General features: G+C 39.2%; 1 protein-coding gene across 2 annotated transcripts in view; it reads left to right on the top strand.

Moving 5' to 3' along the window:
- The first annotated feature begins 270 nt into the window (after nucleotides 1-270).
- Nucleotides 271-17,157, top strand: part of VAMP4 (vesicle-associated membrane protein 4) — a 34,182-nt gene continuing 17,295 nt past the window's right edge. Inside the window, exons 1-3 of one of the 2 annotated variants that reach the window (XM_006867041.1) lie at nucleotides 271-436; nucleotides 4,113-4,233; nucleotides 11,101-11,147. In XM_006867041.1, coding sequence (XP_006867103.1) covers nucleotides 4,168-4,233; nucleotides 11,101-11,147 — 113 coding nt within the window. In that variant the 5' untranslated portion in view covers nucleotides 271-436; nucleotides 4,113-4,167. The remainder of the gene's footprint in view (nucleotides 437-4,112; nucleotides 4,234-11,100; nucleotides 11,148-17,157) is intronic. The other variant, XM_006867040.1, reaches the window with a different exon arrangement.

Genomic DNA, 17,157 nt, shown 5'->3' with positions numbered 1-17,157 from the left:
CCTCTAGAACGCCCCAGAAACCACAGTCACGAGCATCCGCTCGACATCCCACCTCAGTGACTTCTCAGAGCTCCCCACACCTCCCCCGAGCATTCTCCACGCACACCCGGTGCTAGCTGGAACCTCGAGAACAGTACAACTGAGCTTCGGAATTTCGCGTCGACAGTCACCTGTCCTGCCGCGTAGACAGTGGAGAACGGAATCGACTCCCTCGACGATCTTCACGTCCTGGCCCCGCCTCCTCCGCCTGGCGCCAGGCTGCGGAGCGCAGATCGGTTCGATGAGCCGGGGGCGCAGCTGCTGCGGAGCGGCAGACATTGGGTCTGTGCCCACTGTCTTCCCCCTCCCCGTCTTCCTCCCTGCTTCCGGCTCCTCCCCCCGCCCACCCAGCACAGCCGGCCCTGGAGAGCTGCTCCGAGCTCCCCGGGAGCCACAGGTACTTTCGCCAGCCGGATCCCGACCGGAGGGGCTAGTGTTAGGAGAGAGCGGAGACTACGCCCCTGCCCCGCCTCCCCCCAACGTCCGGTCGGGCCCTGCGGCTGGCCTGGGGTTAGGGGGCGTCCGGGGAGCCCCGGCTGGGAAGGGCTGGGTCCAGAGCAGAGGAGTTGGGACGGGGGTGCAAGGAGGACGGTAGGCTAGGACAGGGATGTGCGGATGGGGGGTGCCTGAGGTGGAAGAAGAATCGGAATTGAGGGTTACCCTGGGGAAGATAGGGAAAGAGTGGGAGGCAACCAGGAATGTGAGTGAGTATCCTGGGGCAGGAAGGCTGGAGTTCGGGGCGCCTTGGCCTGGTGCGTCAGATGGGGTGTAGGGGTGGACAGGTCTGCTTGCTGGAGGGGATGGGTCTGTTTCTTTAATAGTCCAGGTGAAAGAGAGCTTACCCTGCTGCGTCTTTAAAGACTGGATGGTGGTATGAATCATTACACTTGACACATTTTGTTACTAACATCTCCAGGCTGTGTCCCTCCAAGTCATTTTATTTCCGTGAAACTGCTGAAATGAAGGAAGAGAGGGAAAATGAAACAGAAAAGGAAACCTTCTGCCCTCATGCAAGCTTTTTGTTAAATGTTAATACATTTTGCAAAAAGCAAGAAACAGGTTAGAAGTATATTACTATGAAACCATTGAATAGAGAACCTGCTACCTCCTTAAAAATACATATATTAATGTATATGATGGCATAAAAAGCATACGGTGATTTGACACTTTTTAGTGACTTGCCATCCACGTGCTGAAATAGGTCATGAACACTCTCATTTACGTATTGAAACTCAAACCGAACTCACAGCCTTGAGGTCAATTCTGACTCATAGTGAGCCTGTAGGACAGAAGCAAGCTGCCACATCTTTGTCCTGCAAAGCAACTGGTGGACAGTAGAGCGCTTTAATCACTGTGCTGCCAGGACTGCTGTTTATAAATGTGTTGTTATGTGCCGTGGAGTCGGTTCTGTCTCATAGCGAACCTGTGCAGGGTTTCCGAGGCTGTAAATCTTTACGGGAGCAGAAAGCCTCATCTTTCTCCCGCGGAACAGCTGGTAGTTTCGAACTGCTGACCTTGGCGGTTCACAGCCTGATTCGTAACCACTACTCTTCTAGAGCTCCTTATATATGTACTTAGTCATAAAAACACCTAATTCATATGCACTGTTTTGCAGTTGAAATCTTAGGCAGTTTATTTACAAATCTAATTTCTGAGCATGGTTCACATCTAGTTATTTGGTACAAATATATCAGTTGTTCTGGTGTAGCTATTAATCTGTCTCCTGCTTTGCCATTGACTTTTCTGTTTGTTACACACTGTTTTTTTTGCCTTCATGAGCCTGGTATTTGGATTGTTGTTGTTGTTGTTATGTGCCGTGGAGTCGGTTCAGACTCATAGCGACCCTGTACAGGGTTTCCAAGGCTGTAAATCTTTACGGGAGCAGAAAGCCTCATCTTTCTCCCGCGGAACAACTGGAAGTTTTGAACTGCTGACCTTGCGGTTCACAGCCCGATTCGTAACCACTACGCTACCAGAGCTCCTTGGTATTTGGATTATTGGACCTGAAAATAGGGTTTGTTCACCATTAAGCTTGTAGATTATTTCATAAAGATGTTATGTAAATCTTCTTGTTGTTTGCTTTGGGTTATTGAGGCAGCCTACAAAGGATTAAAAATGTAAATGAAGTGCAGATATGTATGTCTGATATATATATTGCATATGTATATGAAACAATTACAATACTTCAGTTACTTCTTTTGTCATTTGTTTTTTCATATGTTCTGTAATATTTCTGCTGAAATGAATTATTCTAAAATCAAAGTATGATGAATAAAATGCCCAGATGTAGTGACAGAAATATTGTGGAATGAGGAATTCTAGAAAGTTTGTTTTGTGTTTCAAGTGGTTATGTTTCCGGTTTGGAACCACATCTTAGCAAAAAAAAAAAAAAAAAGTGTCAATTTGTTTTGACAGGAAGCTGATTAAAATACTATCTTTGGTTTGTGAAACTGATCCTAATAACGTTTAAAGATCTTAGAGGTGTTTGTCCTTGTGGAACCTTTTTTGAGGGCTACTGAATTCTTATAAGGAAGGCTGCCTTTCTAAAAGAATTTTATAACCTAGTGGGTAACTGATTGAATAAATAATGAAATTGATAATGCACAGCCATTGATTGGTTTAGGCTTATGTTTCTGCTATTTAAACGAGTTAAATGACAACAGTGTTATTTATTTTTACTGAGACTTTGTATTCCTTTAGTTTCTATTGTCTACTTCAAAGGAGATGGATGGATTAAAAGAAAGTGTGTGTAAATCACTGAGCATAGTGCCTGACACAACACAGAATTAATAAAATATACAGTATACTTTGTTGCTGTTGTTGTTAAGTGCCATTGAGTTGGTTCCTGTTTAGGGTTTCCAAGGAGCTGCTGGTGAGTTTGAACCACCAACCTTGTGGTTCAAACTGACTTTGTGGTCCAGCACGTTAACCTACAGCACTGCACCAGGACTCTTCAGTACACTTTTGTTGTTGTTGGTAAGTGCCATCAAATTGGTTCCGACCAACAGCAACCCTGTGTAGGTTTTCCGAGGAGCAGCTTGTGAACTTGAACCACCAACTTTGCAGTTCAGACTAACTTTGCAGTCTAATGCATTAATCACACTTTAGCTAGTCCTCATTCATATTCTAATCCAGATTCTTAAACTTCCTATTTTCTTTGTGGTGTTATTAAGTACCTGTCAAGTCCTCAAGTCATCTCCAACCCATAGTAACCCTGTATAGGATTTCCAAAGAACTGCTGGTGAACTTGAACTGCTAACCTTGTGGTTCACACCGACTTTGCAGCGCAGTGCCCACAGCGCCACACCAGGACTCTTCCTATTTGCTTAGGACAACTTTTTCTCAACTTGGGTTATTGTTGTTAAGCGCCATCTAGTCTAGTCGGTTCTGACTCATAGCAACCCTATATAGGGTTTCTGAGTTGCTGCCAGTGAACTTGAACCTGTGACCTTTCCATTCAAACTGACCTTGGTATGTTGCATATTTAGGCATTTTTCCTGAAAGTCAAAATGCGTATTAACATACAAAAAGGTGTGAGAAGTTCTATAGCAAAGAAAACTGACTTTATTTAACCCAGTAATTACCATACTCAGCCCTTTTCATGGAGAATTTAGTAGTTTGCCATGTAATTGAATGTCACAGTTTGCAGAACATTTTTGCATGTTTTTTCTGATCTGACCATCCCAACTGCATGCAGAAGTCTAAAAATAGCGATTGTATCCATGAGGAAAATGAGCCACTGTTTAAGTGACAATGCTGAAGAACTAAGTGTTGTACTATTTTCTGACTCCAGGTTACATCTTAGAGCCAGTATATTTCATTTCCATAGCCACCTCTCTGGGACTATCTGTTCTTTCATTTTGTACGTATGTTACTCATGGTTTTAGCTATTTCTTACTTGTTGAAGCCAAGCATGGAGACCAGGGTCGCTGAAGCAGAACAAGTGAGCGGGGAGAGGGCAGAGTCAGAAAAGTGAGGGTGGTCCCGTCATACTGAATCCTATAGGCTGTTTTAAGTAGTTTGTCATATACCCAAACATCTCAAACTTGATGAAATGATGTTTTCTCTTTAAGGTGGTGAAATCTTATTCTCCTGGGAAGTAGAAGACTACTTCGTGGGTAAAAAATTATGCCCCCCAAGTTCAAACGCCACCTAAATGACGATGATGTCACTGGTTCTGTGAAAAGTGAAAGGGTAAGTTCAGAATCTTAAACTTGAGAAAGATCCAGCATATGTTTTCATTCTGTATTTTAATCCTATTTGTTTTCTTCATAGTAAACATATTAAGGGACGTGTATGTTACTTAGATTAATAGCTCATTGAATTCTACTTCCATTAGCTACCAAGTCTTTCAACGAAATGTTTGTTATACATACATGCAATATCTTATTCAGAACTTTTTAGATTTTAGAAAGGTCATTAAGTACATATCATGTCATAACTTTTTGGGAACTCGGGTAACCAAATCCCAAATTTATTGCTGTAGTGTCAGTTCCAACTTAGAATGACTCCTTGGGCATAGGAGAACTTGGATGTCTAGTTTCCAAGATTGTAAAATCTTTATGAAATCAGATTACCACATCCTTCTTCTGCAGAGCTGCTGGTGAGTTCGAACCTTCTGGTTACAGCAAAGAATTTAGCCACTGTGCCAGCAGGGCTCCAGGACTTGGGCTGTTGTTATTGTTGAGTGCCACCGAGTCGGTTTCAACTCATAGCAACCCTGTATAGGGTTTCCGAGATGCAGCTAGTGAGCTTACAGTCCAGCGTATTAACCCACAGCACCACACCAGGACTCCCCAGGACTTGGGTAGCACCTTGAAATCAAACACATTAATATTGCTCAGTGATATGTATGATTATTTTAAGCATTAGCTAAATTGTTGTTGCTGTTGTTAAAGTACCATTGAGTCAGTACCAACTCAGCAATCCTATATAGGGTTTCCAAGGCTGTATGTACATCTTTGTGTGAGCAGGAAACCCCATCTTGCTCCTGTGGAACGGTTGGTGGGTTCTTACCACTGACCGTGTGGTTTGCAGTCCAGTACTTATCCTATAGACATCAATTCAGGTCAGTTTTCCCTCCAAATGAATTTTGGTACCAAACTTTAGGTTTTCAGAACTTTTTAAATTTTGGAATTTCATGTCAAGGACTTTGATCCTGTAATTGTCTCAGAGTACAGAATATCTTTTATATGGTGTCTTAATTTCTAGTTTATTCAGGAACAGTTTTTACAAGTATGTATAAATCTATAAATTATGTAGCATTTCGGGAGAAGACATTTGATCTGAATGTTCTAGATAGGTTATTTTTAGGATAACGCTCAATAAATATTTGCTGAGTGAAGGAATTAATGCTCTTAGACCTTTTTACCCAGTATTCTGAAACCCTTCACTCCTTTCTTCTAAACATCCATTTATTTACTCATTCATCCAACAAATATTTACTGACTAGATTCCATGTGGCAGGTGATGTGCTTAGGAACTGGAAGGAAGGTTCTATGCCCTTAGAGAACTTACAGTGCTTCTCTTCATTTCACATGTTCCTTTTTGCATAGCCTCAGAGCTTCGGATTTTCCTCTCTATACAACATCATATGTGGTATCAGAAATATAGTTGAGTATAGTATGGTTAACATTTGTCTTCCCTTATTCTGACACTTAAAAATTTTGATTTTTTTTTTTAGAAAGTAGTTAGAATCTACCAGTAGATTAAATCCTTCTAAGTTATTTTAAATAAGCTTTATGTATATGCTTCAAATTATACCATGAACAGTCCTAAATTAACTCCACTACTAAGATTATAACTGTAACACTTTGCATTTATAGTATGGGTTGATTACTTCCAGAATTTATTGTAAAAAAAAAAAGGATATTGGGTACCACCACTGAAAAAAGTTGGCAGTTTATTTTAAAGAGACCTACTTTTGGAATGTTTATCAATTTATCAAGCTTGATAGCTCATTCTAATTTATAAGTTAGTTCACATTTTTGAAATATTTTGCTTCTCTTTTCTTTGATATTTGTCTTTTGTAACGACTTTGTTGAAATATAGTTCACATACCATACAATTCACCTATTTAAAGTGTATAAGTCACCGTTATTAAATAGACTCACATGAGCTCTGGTGTCACTGTAGGACAAGCACTGGGCTGCTAACTAAGGTTGACAGTTCAAATCCACTAGCTGCTCCACTGGAGAAAGATGAGGCCTTTTGGTCCTGTAAAGATTTAAAGCCTCAGAAACCCTGTACAGGGTCACTATTAGTCAGACCTGACTTGACAGCACTAAACAACAATGATGAGTATATTCACAGAGATGTACAACTGTTACTACGTCAATTTTAGAATCTTTTCATCACCCCCAAAAGAAATGATGAACTTTTAGTAGTCATGCTCTTACTTTCTGTGTCCCCCTCGGCCCTAGACAACCACAGATCTATGGATCTGTCTCTTCTAGACACTTCATGTAAACCATCACATAACATGGATTCCATTTTATCTAAATAAATTCATATCGTATGTCATCTTTTGTGACTGGCATCTTTCACTTAGCATAATGTTTTCAGGGTTCATTCAGTGTTATAGCATGTTCTAGAATATCATTCCATTTTATTGCCAAGTACTATTCCAATCTATGGATATGCCATTTTTTTAAATCCATTCATCAATTGATGGGCATTTAGAGTTGATGACATATTTCATCTGTTATGAATAATGGCACTGTTAACATTCATATACAAGTTTTTGTATGACACATGCTTTCATTTCTCTTGGATATGTACTTAGGAATTAACTTGCTAAATGTTATAGGAATTCTGTGTTAACTTTTTGAAGAACTGCCAAATTGTTTTCCAAAGTGTACCATTTTACATTCCAACTAACGATATATGAGAGTTCAAAGTTTCCACATCCTGCCAACACTTGGTATTAATTTTCTTTTTGATTGTGCCTGTCTTCATGGTTATGAAGTGGTATCTCACAGTGTTCCCATACACTTTGACATTGTATTCCTAGGACCCATATGAGGGGACTTGAAAAAGTTAGTGGGAAAATTACATTTAATTTCCTTTTTCTATGAGCTTTTTAAAACCTCTTCTAATTTGTTGCATGAATGGATGAAAAGGTATTGGTTTTCATGGTGTATGTCTCAGTGTTGTTGTTAAGTGCTGTTGAGTTGGTTCCTACCCATAGCGACTATGTATAGGGTTTCCAAGGAGTAGCTGGTGAGCTTGAATCACCAACCTTGTGACTTAAACCAACTTTGCAGTCCAGTGCATTAAACACACCTTATCTTTAGTATCATCAGTCTCTAAGTAAGCTACATGAATTGCATCAGAAATGTAGTGATTGTTACACTTTTCATCTAGACTATCACTTAAGAAGTACTGTTGAGAGAATGACTTTCAGGGAAATTCACGTATTTCCCTGATTATTACTGATTTTGAACATCTTTTCACATGATCATTGGCTATGTCCTTGACTACTGAGAATCATCTAATTCAGAGGTGGGGAATCTTTTTTTCTGCCAAAATGTATAACATCATTTGTGGGCCATACAGAATTATCAACTTAAAAATTAGCCTGCTATATTTGGTCAAACATTTCATTAAATCACCCCTAACGTGTGTGGCACTGGGGGTTAATGTGCTGGACTAGAAGGTCATTTGAATCACAGGGTCGGTGTTTCAAGCTTATCAGCTGCTCCTCAGACACTCTATACAGAGTCACTATGGGTCGGAATCGACTCAACAGCACTTAACAACAATAACTGTTGTTAAGTCATCAGAAATGACTCTACAGCACTTACCAACAAATGTAAAGGCTGGAGTCCTGGTGTGGCACTGTGGGTTAATGCCCTGGACTGCAAAGTCAGTTTGAATGGCAAGGTCAATGGTTCAAGCTTATCAGCTGCTCCTTGGAAACCCATACAGGGTCACTGTGAGCCAGAACCTACTCAACAGCACTTAACGCAACAAGAGCAATGTGATGCCTGGAGTTCTGGTGTAGCGTTGCAGGAAAATGCACTGGACCGCAAGGTCAATTTGAATCTCAGAGTGCCAGTTCAAATCCATCAACCACTCCTTGGAAACCCTACACAGGGTTACTATGAGTCGGAACCAACTCAGTGGGCACCTAACAACAACAACAGCATTGTGATGTATGGGACAGTGGTTGTCTTGGCAGGGCCAGAACAGGCCCCTGGGCTGGATGTTCCCCACCCATATCCTATCCTTTGCATATTTTTCTATGGTATCTCTTTTTCTTACTGATTTGCCAAGCTCTTTATAGAATACAGATTCTTTTGTCTGAATGTGTGTTGCAGATGGTTTTTCCCAGTCTATTGCTTGCCTTTTAACTTTGTTTATAGCATCTTTTGTTCTTTACATTGTAAATTTTTATGTAATCAAGTCCTTGAAACATGTTATTTAAGGCTTCTGGGTTGTTGCTGTTGCTGTATGCCGTGGAGTCAGTTCCGACTCATAGCGACCCTGTACCGGGTTTCCAAGGCTGTTAATCTTTACAGGAGCAGAAAGCCTCATCTTTCTCCCACAGAACAGCTGGTAGTTTCGAACTGCTGACCTTGCGGTTCGCAGCCCAATTCATAACCACTATGCTACCAGAGCTCCTTAGCATTGAAACTCTTTATGCTTAATTGTGATAACTATGACATTCGGACTTTTTCTGTACTAACTGGTCCCTCTGCAGGCAGTGAAAGCTGTCCATCCTGATCTTTGTTTGGCTGCTCCTTGTTTCCCCTCCTCAGAGTAAATTTCCATGAAGCCTAATCTCATGTAGTCACTTGGTCACTTTTGTGCCATCACTGTTTTCATTGTGTACATGGCATTTATCCCTGTTAAATATTTTTTCTATGAGAGCTTGTCAAATATTTTTCTATCTTATTAAAAGCTGTGTGCGCTTTAACAGTGTACTTAGAACAGTGCTCAGTACATAAAAGATGTTCAAAAATATTTTTTAAATGAATATTGAGTACATCTGTTCATTTTTTAAAACCCTTTACTATATATCATGTATTAGTTATTGCCCAGAGGTACAATAATATTTATTATATTTCTTTTTGTTTTTCCTTACTTTTAAGTTCCTTGCTTAGTTTGCTGGATTATTTTTCTTCTACACTCTACCTAATCCCAGCATCCCTAGGCAATGTAGGAATTGTACTTCCTTCCTGTCTATTGTTATTGTTGTTGTTAAATGTTGTCGACCCATAGCAATCCTATATAGGGTTTCTGTGGAGCAGCTGGTGAACTTGAACTGCTGACCTTACAATCAAACCAACTTTGCAGTCCAGCAGCACATAAACCCATAGCACCACATTAGGACTCCAGAGGTCCTGAAGGCATAGTGATGCTGTACTGTGGAGTCGGTTCCAACTCATAGTGACCCTGCATAGGGTTTCTGAAGCTGTAAATCTATATGGGAGCAGAAAGCTTCATCTTTCTCCCGCAGAACCTCAAGTAGCCTCAGATTGCTGACTTTGAGGTTAGCTGCCCAGCTCGTAACCACTGCGCTACCAGAGCCCCTTTTGCTGTTGGTTAACTTTATGTTTTAACAATAATGTTTGTCTGTGATCTGTGTCATCATACTAAAAAGTATGCCCCTCCCCATTAGTTTACTTCTTTGTTTAGCCCTATGCCTACCCGCTGTCATCTCCCCTCCCCCATCAAGATAAGCATGTTACTATGCTTTGACTTGACTTCCTCATTTCACTCTTCCATTTCCAGTTCCTGGGTTTTGTTAGAAAAAACTTTATGCTCTTTTTAAACTTTTTCTTACAATATGCCTTTTTTTTCCTTTCTATAGCTGTAAGTTACAGTTCACAATCACATTATCATCATGCATTTAGATTCAAGTATTAGATTCTATTAGATTCATTGAAAGCATGAATCTCTGTCTTAAGATTTTTGCTCTGATTTCGTTTTCTTTTTAGCTAGTGTAATGCCTTGGGTAATTTCCTCAGAAAAGGTACATGGGTGGTATTTTCATTTCTTATTGCTACTGTAACAGATTACCACAAACTTAGTGACTTAAATAACACAAGTGCCTTATCTTACACTTCTGGTGGTCAGCAATAGAAAATGGGTCTAATGAGTTAGAACATATTTTTTCTGGGGCTCTAGGGGACAACCTGTTGTTTGCCTAATCTAGATTCTAGAGATCACTTGCATTCCGTGGTTTGGCTTCTTTCCTCCATCTTCAAAACCAGTGGGATAAACATCTCCCGGCTCCCTCTTATAAGGACATTTGATTATATTGGACTCACTTGTATCATCTATAATGCTCTTACCACTTCAAGATTCTTAATCACATTTGCAAAGTCTCTTTTTCCTTGCAAGGTAATGTAGTCACAGATTTCAGGGGCTAGGACATAGACATCTTTTGGGGTCGTTTTCCTGCCTACACCAGGCAGTACATGAGTTCTTGAGTATATGAGATGTTTGTTTTTTCCTTTTATTTAGCCTCCTTTTGGAAATTTGCTCCTCCCCCTTTTGGAAAGAGGGTGAGATTATCTTCATTTTAAAGAGAATACTTGTATGTTATAAGGCAAAGTTAAAAAGTTGTTTTTGTTTGGAAGTTCTAATGAGATGCGCAGAAGGTGGACTGTGCTAATTGTTAAGCTCTTGTGTTTTAGCTCCAAGTCTTCTGTATTTTTCTCTCTGATGTTGGAGTTGAGCCTTACAAACCCTGTCCTTCCTTTGTCTTATTAGATTCTGCTGATACAGAGAGAATGGACGGCAGGAGGAAGGAGATGGGACTAGTTCCTCCTGAGTTCCTGCATTTTCTAACTCCCACAGCTCGCTTCAATGACCTTTCTACCTTTCAGTCAGTTTCAGGAATTATGTAATTATAAGCCTTTTCTGGAAAGTCTGTACATATTGTTTCACAGTCTTTTAACTAGCAGTGAAGCATAAGTAATCATTCGTCCCTCTGTCTGGAAGCTTGGAGTTAAGACAGTTCACCAAGATAGGACTTGTTTCCTTATTCCTTTCTGGCAGTTTGCAAGCCCTCTGAATCTGAAAACTCAAGTCTTTTTCTTCTTTTAACAGAGAAATCTTTTGGAAGATGATTCAGATGAAGAAGAGGACTTTTTTCTGTAAGTTTAAAAATGTATATATAGTCTTAGTGAGGTGTCATTGACATAAAATAAAATGTATATATTTGAAGTTTACAGTATGAAGTTGGACATATGTTTACACTCTTAAAATCATCACTGAAATAAAAATAATGAACATACCCATCATGTTAGATTTTTTTTTATACCCCTTGGTAACTCAATTTTGTATTTTATCACTGTTTGTTTCATGTATCAGTAAATTATTTCATTTTATTGGTGAGTAGTTTCCCATTTTTTCTTTCCTGTCTTATGAGTGATCTTTTGTTTTCTTCATGTGTGATATCCTTCATGTCATCCCACAATGTCTGTTCTTCCTTCGGTCATTAGTGTTCGATGTTTCAAATCTTTTCTTGACATGATCTCTAAATTCAGGGGCTGTATACACCTACTCTACTATTGGCTATCTTGTTAGCTGACATTTTTCATTTATGACAGCTTTGATGCAGAAATTCTTGGGCAGTGCCTTCAGTGACATCAGCTCTGCTCAGAACCATGGCAGGGTGCAGGGTATTTTTCATAGGCCATCCCAAATGGTATACCAGAGGCCTTAGTAACAACAGGGTCCTATAAGGGATGGCAGGCAACTGGCTATGAGACACCTTCTCCAAGTTGTCCATGATATCTCAGTCTAACCTGGAAGAGTGCAGGGACATCAGGATTATGCCATGTCTGGGGCAGGCAGCAGAAAGACTGGGCAGGAGCCTGAAGGTGCTGGGGAGGCTGATGCTGAGGGTGGGGCTGCTGGGTCAGGGAAGATGGAGGATGAGCAGAGTCCTTGCCCAGGACAGACGATGCAAGGTGGCAGCCAATATCTGACCACTACTTTCCCTGACCCCTGAGGTTTCCTTGGTAGTGGTGAAAGTATGGTGGGGAAAGAGGGGCTTTTGTACCACATGCTTCCTGAGATTCAACAAGAATGCCTGACTAGCATTTTGACTGGTACTGAAGATGGGGCACAGCCCCTTACACCCCAACTCTCACATAATATTGATTTTGCTTAAGGTAAGATCTTTGGAAACTAACCTTGTCAGAAGTTGAGGAGTGGGTACACTCAAGGTTATTATTTATTTTTTGACACTTGTGGACTTGTTTTAATTTTGTTCAGCATCAACTTAAATTTGCATATGAACAAAAAGACAAGGCAGAAAGACCAAAATGGATGTCAGAAGAGACTCTGAAACCTACCCTTGAACATAGAGTAATTAAAGTGAACAGAAGCAGTGATGAAACAACGAGCTCAACAGATGATTTCAAAGGACAGCTGGAGAAGACAAAGTAAAATTTTATAATGAAATGTACAAAGACCTGAGGTAGAAAACTAAGAGAAAGAACATTTTTGACATTTCTTAATCTGGAAGAGCTGAAGAAAAAATTCAAGTCTCAACTTGAAACACTGAAGTGTTCTATGGGTAAACTGTTGACTAACACCAGAGTCATCAAAAGAAGATTAGAGAAATAAACAGAGTCACTTTACCAACAAAAATTGGTCAACATCCAAACATTTCAGGAGGTAGCGTATTATCAAGAACTGATGGTATTAAAGGAATAACACTCCAAGCTACACTGAAGACATTGGCAAAAAAACAAGTCTCCAGGAATTCGCACAATGACATTTGAAATGTTTCAATAAACAAATGCAGTGCTGGAAGTGCTCACTCATCTCTGCCAAGAAATATGGAAGGCCAACTATATAGTCAACCGACCCAAAGAAAGAGGATCCAACAGAATATGGACATTTTTAAACTACCATTAATAACATATGCAAGTAAAATTTTGCTGAAGATAATTTAAAAATGGCTACAGAAATTCAAGCTGGTTTCAGAAGAGGACATGGAATAAGAGATATCTTTGTTGATAACCACATGGATTTTGACTGAAAGTAGAGAATACCAGAAATATGTTTACTTGTGTTTTACTGACAGAAATTATTTTACTGTGTGAAGAATGGAAATTTCAGAACACTTAATAATACTCAGTGGTACTTGTATACCTGTACATAGACCAAGAGGTAGTCATTTGAACAGAACAAGGGAATACTGTGTGTTTTAAAATCAGGAAAGGTGTGCATCAGGGTTGAGTTCTTTCACCATACTTATTCAGTCTGTATGCTGAGGAGATATTCTGAGAAGCTGGACTATATGAAGAAGAACACAACATCAGGATTTGAGGAAGGCCCAAAGCAACCTGCGATATGCAGGTGACATAACCTTGTTTGCTGAAAGCGAAGAGGACTTGAGGCAGTTGCTGATGAAGATCAAATAATATAGTCTAAAGTATGGATTATAACTCAACATAAAGAAAACAAAATTCCTTGCAACTGGATCAGTTAGCAACATCACAATAAACAGAGAAAACATTGAAGTCATCAAGGAAATAGTTGTATTTGGATCCACACTCAACACCCATGGAAGCTGTAGTCAAGAAATCAAACCATGTTTTGCACTGGGGAAATCTGCTGCAAAAGACCTCTTTAAGTTTTAAAAAGCAAAGATGTCACTTAAAGGACTAAGACGCTCCTGACTGAAGCCATGGTATTTTCATATCACCTCATATGTATGTGAAAGCTGGACAATGAAAAAGGAAGACTGAAAAAGAACTGATGCCTTTGAATTGTGGTGTTGGCAGAGTATTGAATATACCATGTACTGCCAGAACAACAAATAAATGTGTCTTGGTAGATGTGTACAGCCAAAATGGTCCTTAGAAGGGAGGATGGTTAGATTTTGTGTCATGTACTTTAGACAGGTTATCAGAAGGGAACAGTCCCTGGAAAAGAGTATGGTGTTTGGTAAAGTCAATGATAAAGAGGAAGCCTCTCAATGAGATGGATTGACACAGTGGCCCAAGCATAGCAATTACTATGATGATGTCAGAGGATTAGGTAAGAATGGGCAGCGCTTCATTCTATTGTACATAAGTTGGTCACTGCAAGTGGTAACTGCCCAAATGGCACTGAACAACAACAGTATTCCATTGTATGAATATACTGCAATTTGCTTATGCATTCACCTGTTGATTATTACTTGTGTTTCTAGTTTTTGACTGCTAGAAACATTTATGTACAGGTTTTTGTGTGGACACATGCTTTCATTTCTCCTGGGTAAATACCTAGGTGTGGAATGGTTGGTGAAGGTTAACAACTTTTTAATAAATTGTCTAACTGTTTTCCGAAGTGGTTATACTATTTGATATTCTCATTAGCAGTATATGGTACCATATGGCTATATTTTGAGATGCTAACCACAAGTTCAGCAGTTCAAATTTACCAGCCTCTCTGTGGAGAAAGATGAAGCTTTCTGCTCCCATAAAGATTTACAGCCTCGGAAATCCTATACAGTGTGGCTATGAGTTGTAACTGACTCAGTGACAGGCAGCAGCAGCAGTGTTTGGGAGCAGTAGTGGTGTAGTGAGTTTAAATCCACCAGCCACTCTGCAGGAGAAAGATGAGGCTTTCTATTCTCATCAAGATTTACAGCCTTGGAAATCCTGTACAAGGTCACTGTGAGTTGGAATTTGAAGGCATACAATAACGCAGTCTGTGAAACTTTCGTTGTTGTGCCGTCAAGTCTCTTCTGACCCAGAGCAACCCTGTATTGGGTATCCGAGGAGCATTTGGTGAGCTTGAACCACCAACCTTGCAGTTCAAACTGACTTTGCAGTCCACTGCGTTAACCCACAGTGCCACAACATGACATGGTTGATCTTTTTAATTTTAGCTATGTTAATGGGTATGTAGTATTATCTCATTGTGGTTCTAATGACAAATGAGAGCGCAGTGGCTCCATAGGGTAAGCAATGGACTACAAACCACGAGGTTGGTGGTTCGAGCCCACTAGCTGCTCCATGGGAGAAAGGTGAAGCTTTCTGCTCACCAAAAGATACATAGCCTTGGAAGCCCTATATAAGGACTTTATGAGTTGGGACCAATCCACAGCACTTCACAACAATAATGACAAATGATGTTAATTTAAACCTCTTTTCCTGGTCTTATTTTTCATTTGCAATGTTCTTTTTTGTTTACATTTGCCCGTTTTGCGCAAGAAAGCACAGTGATAAAAGTAGAATATGCTCATAGCCTGTAGGACAGAGAAGAGTAGAATGAAACCAAAGAGATGGAGAACTATCCAAAGGGGATTACAAGTGTTTTAAAATTTCATTTCAAGTTTTGAAACACTTTATTTCAAACTTTGAAAGTTTGTTTCGATGGCAATGCTATTAAGTCATAAAGTATATATTCTAGATATACACTGTGTATTAGATATATGTCTTAGAAGTATTTTCTCCCAATCTACAACTTTTGTTAGAAGCTCCAGTGGCTAAAGCACTCAGCTGCTAACCAGAAGGTTGGTGGTTTGAGCCCACCAGCTGCTCTGTGGGAGAAAGATGTGGCAGTTTGCTTCCTAAAAGACTTGGAAGCCCTATGGGCAGTTCTTCTATGTCCTGTGGGGTCACCATGAGTTGGAATCAACTGGACAGTAGTAGGTATAGTTGTAACACTTTTCATTTTCATAAAACTATCTTTTGCAGAGCCAAGTTTTTGATTTTGATAAAATCAGTTTATTGAAAGTTTTCTTATATTGCTTTAGTTTTTTGTGTGTCATATTTAAGAAATCTTTGCCAAATCCAAGGTCACTTGTTTTCTTCAAGGAGTTTCATAGTTTTAACCTCTTACTTCTAGGTCTGTGATCCATTTCAAGTTAATTTTTGTTTACGGTGTGAGGCAACAGTGACTATTCATTATTTATGGCATGTGATTATTCAGTTGTTCCAACACCATTTGATGAAAAGATGAATCCTTTTGCCATTGAATTGTCCTAGGAGTTTTGTAAAAAGTAATATATGTGGGTCTACTTCTGGACTCTTACTTTCTTCCATTGATGTATGTAGCTATCTTATGTCGTACCACACTGTTTTTATTACTATGACTTTATAGTAAGTTGTAAAATAGTGTACAATAAGCACTGGACTACAAATCACAGGGTGCGTGGTTTGAGCCTGCCAGTCATTCCATGGGAGAAAGATGAGGCTTTCTTCTCCAGTGAAAATTTAAAGCCTCAGAAATCCTATAGAAGTCGCTATGAGTCAGAACTGGTACTTAACAGCAAAATAGCAATAGTGTAGTGTAGTGTAGTATATGTCTTTCAACTGTGTACTTCCTTTTCCAAGTTCTTTTGACTATTAGTTCTATGAATTTTTATATACATTTTAGAACCATCTTGGTGATGTCTTTTAAAAAATACTTGGAATTTTGATTGAGATTACATTCAATGTATAAATAAATGTGGCAAGAATTAATATCTTAATCATATACAGAATTTTCTGACCCATAAACATGGCATATATTTATTTAGGTTTTCTTTAATTTCAGTGTTGTAATTTTCAGTGTCTGAATCTTGTACTTTTTATTATTTTTTTTTACCAAGTTCATCCTTAAGTATTTAATGACTTTCTGATGTTACTAAAAGTGGAATTAATTGTTTTCAATATCCTGTTATTCATTGCTAATATATAGACATGCAATTTATTTTTATAAGTTGACTTTGCATTCTGCAGTCTTGCTAAATTCACTTATTTCTAGTAGCTTTTTGTAGATTTCATTGTGTCATTGGTAAATATGTCATTGGTATATAAAGGCACTTTACTTCTTCCTATCCAATTTGTTGCTTTGATTTATTTTTTCTTTCTTATTTTCACTTATTATTTCTGGTAGCTTCTTGTAGATTTCATTATGTCATTGGTAAATTTGTCATTGGTAAATAAAGGCACTTTACTTCTTCCTATCCAATTTGTTGCTTTGATTTATTATTTTCTTAGATTATTGCTGTGATTAGAATCTGCAGCACAATATTGAGTAACCATGGTGAGGGAAGACATTTTTGCCTTATTCTTGATCTTAGAAGAAATTATTCAGTCTTTCACTGTTAAGTGGTAGCGTAGTGTTTACGAATCGGGCTGCGAACCTTAAGGTCAGCGGTTCGAAACTACCAGC

The sequence above is a fragment of the Chrysochloris asiatica genome, unplaced genomic scaffold (genome assembly GCF_000296735.1).
Source record: "Chrysochloris asiatica unplaced genomic scaffold, ChrAsi1.0 scaffold00100, whole genome shotgun sequence".
Classification (NCBI taxonomy): domain Eukaryota; kingdom Metazoa; phylum Chordata; class Mammalia; order Afrosoricida; family Chrysochloridae; genus Chrysochloris; species Chrysochloris asiatica.
The sequence above is the reverse complement of the archived record's forward strand: the minus strand, read 5'-3'. Positions and strand labels throughout refer to the sequence as shown.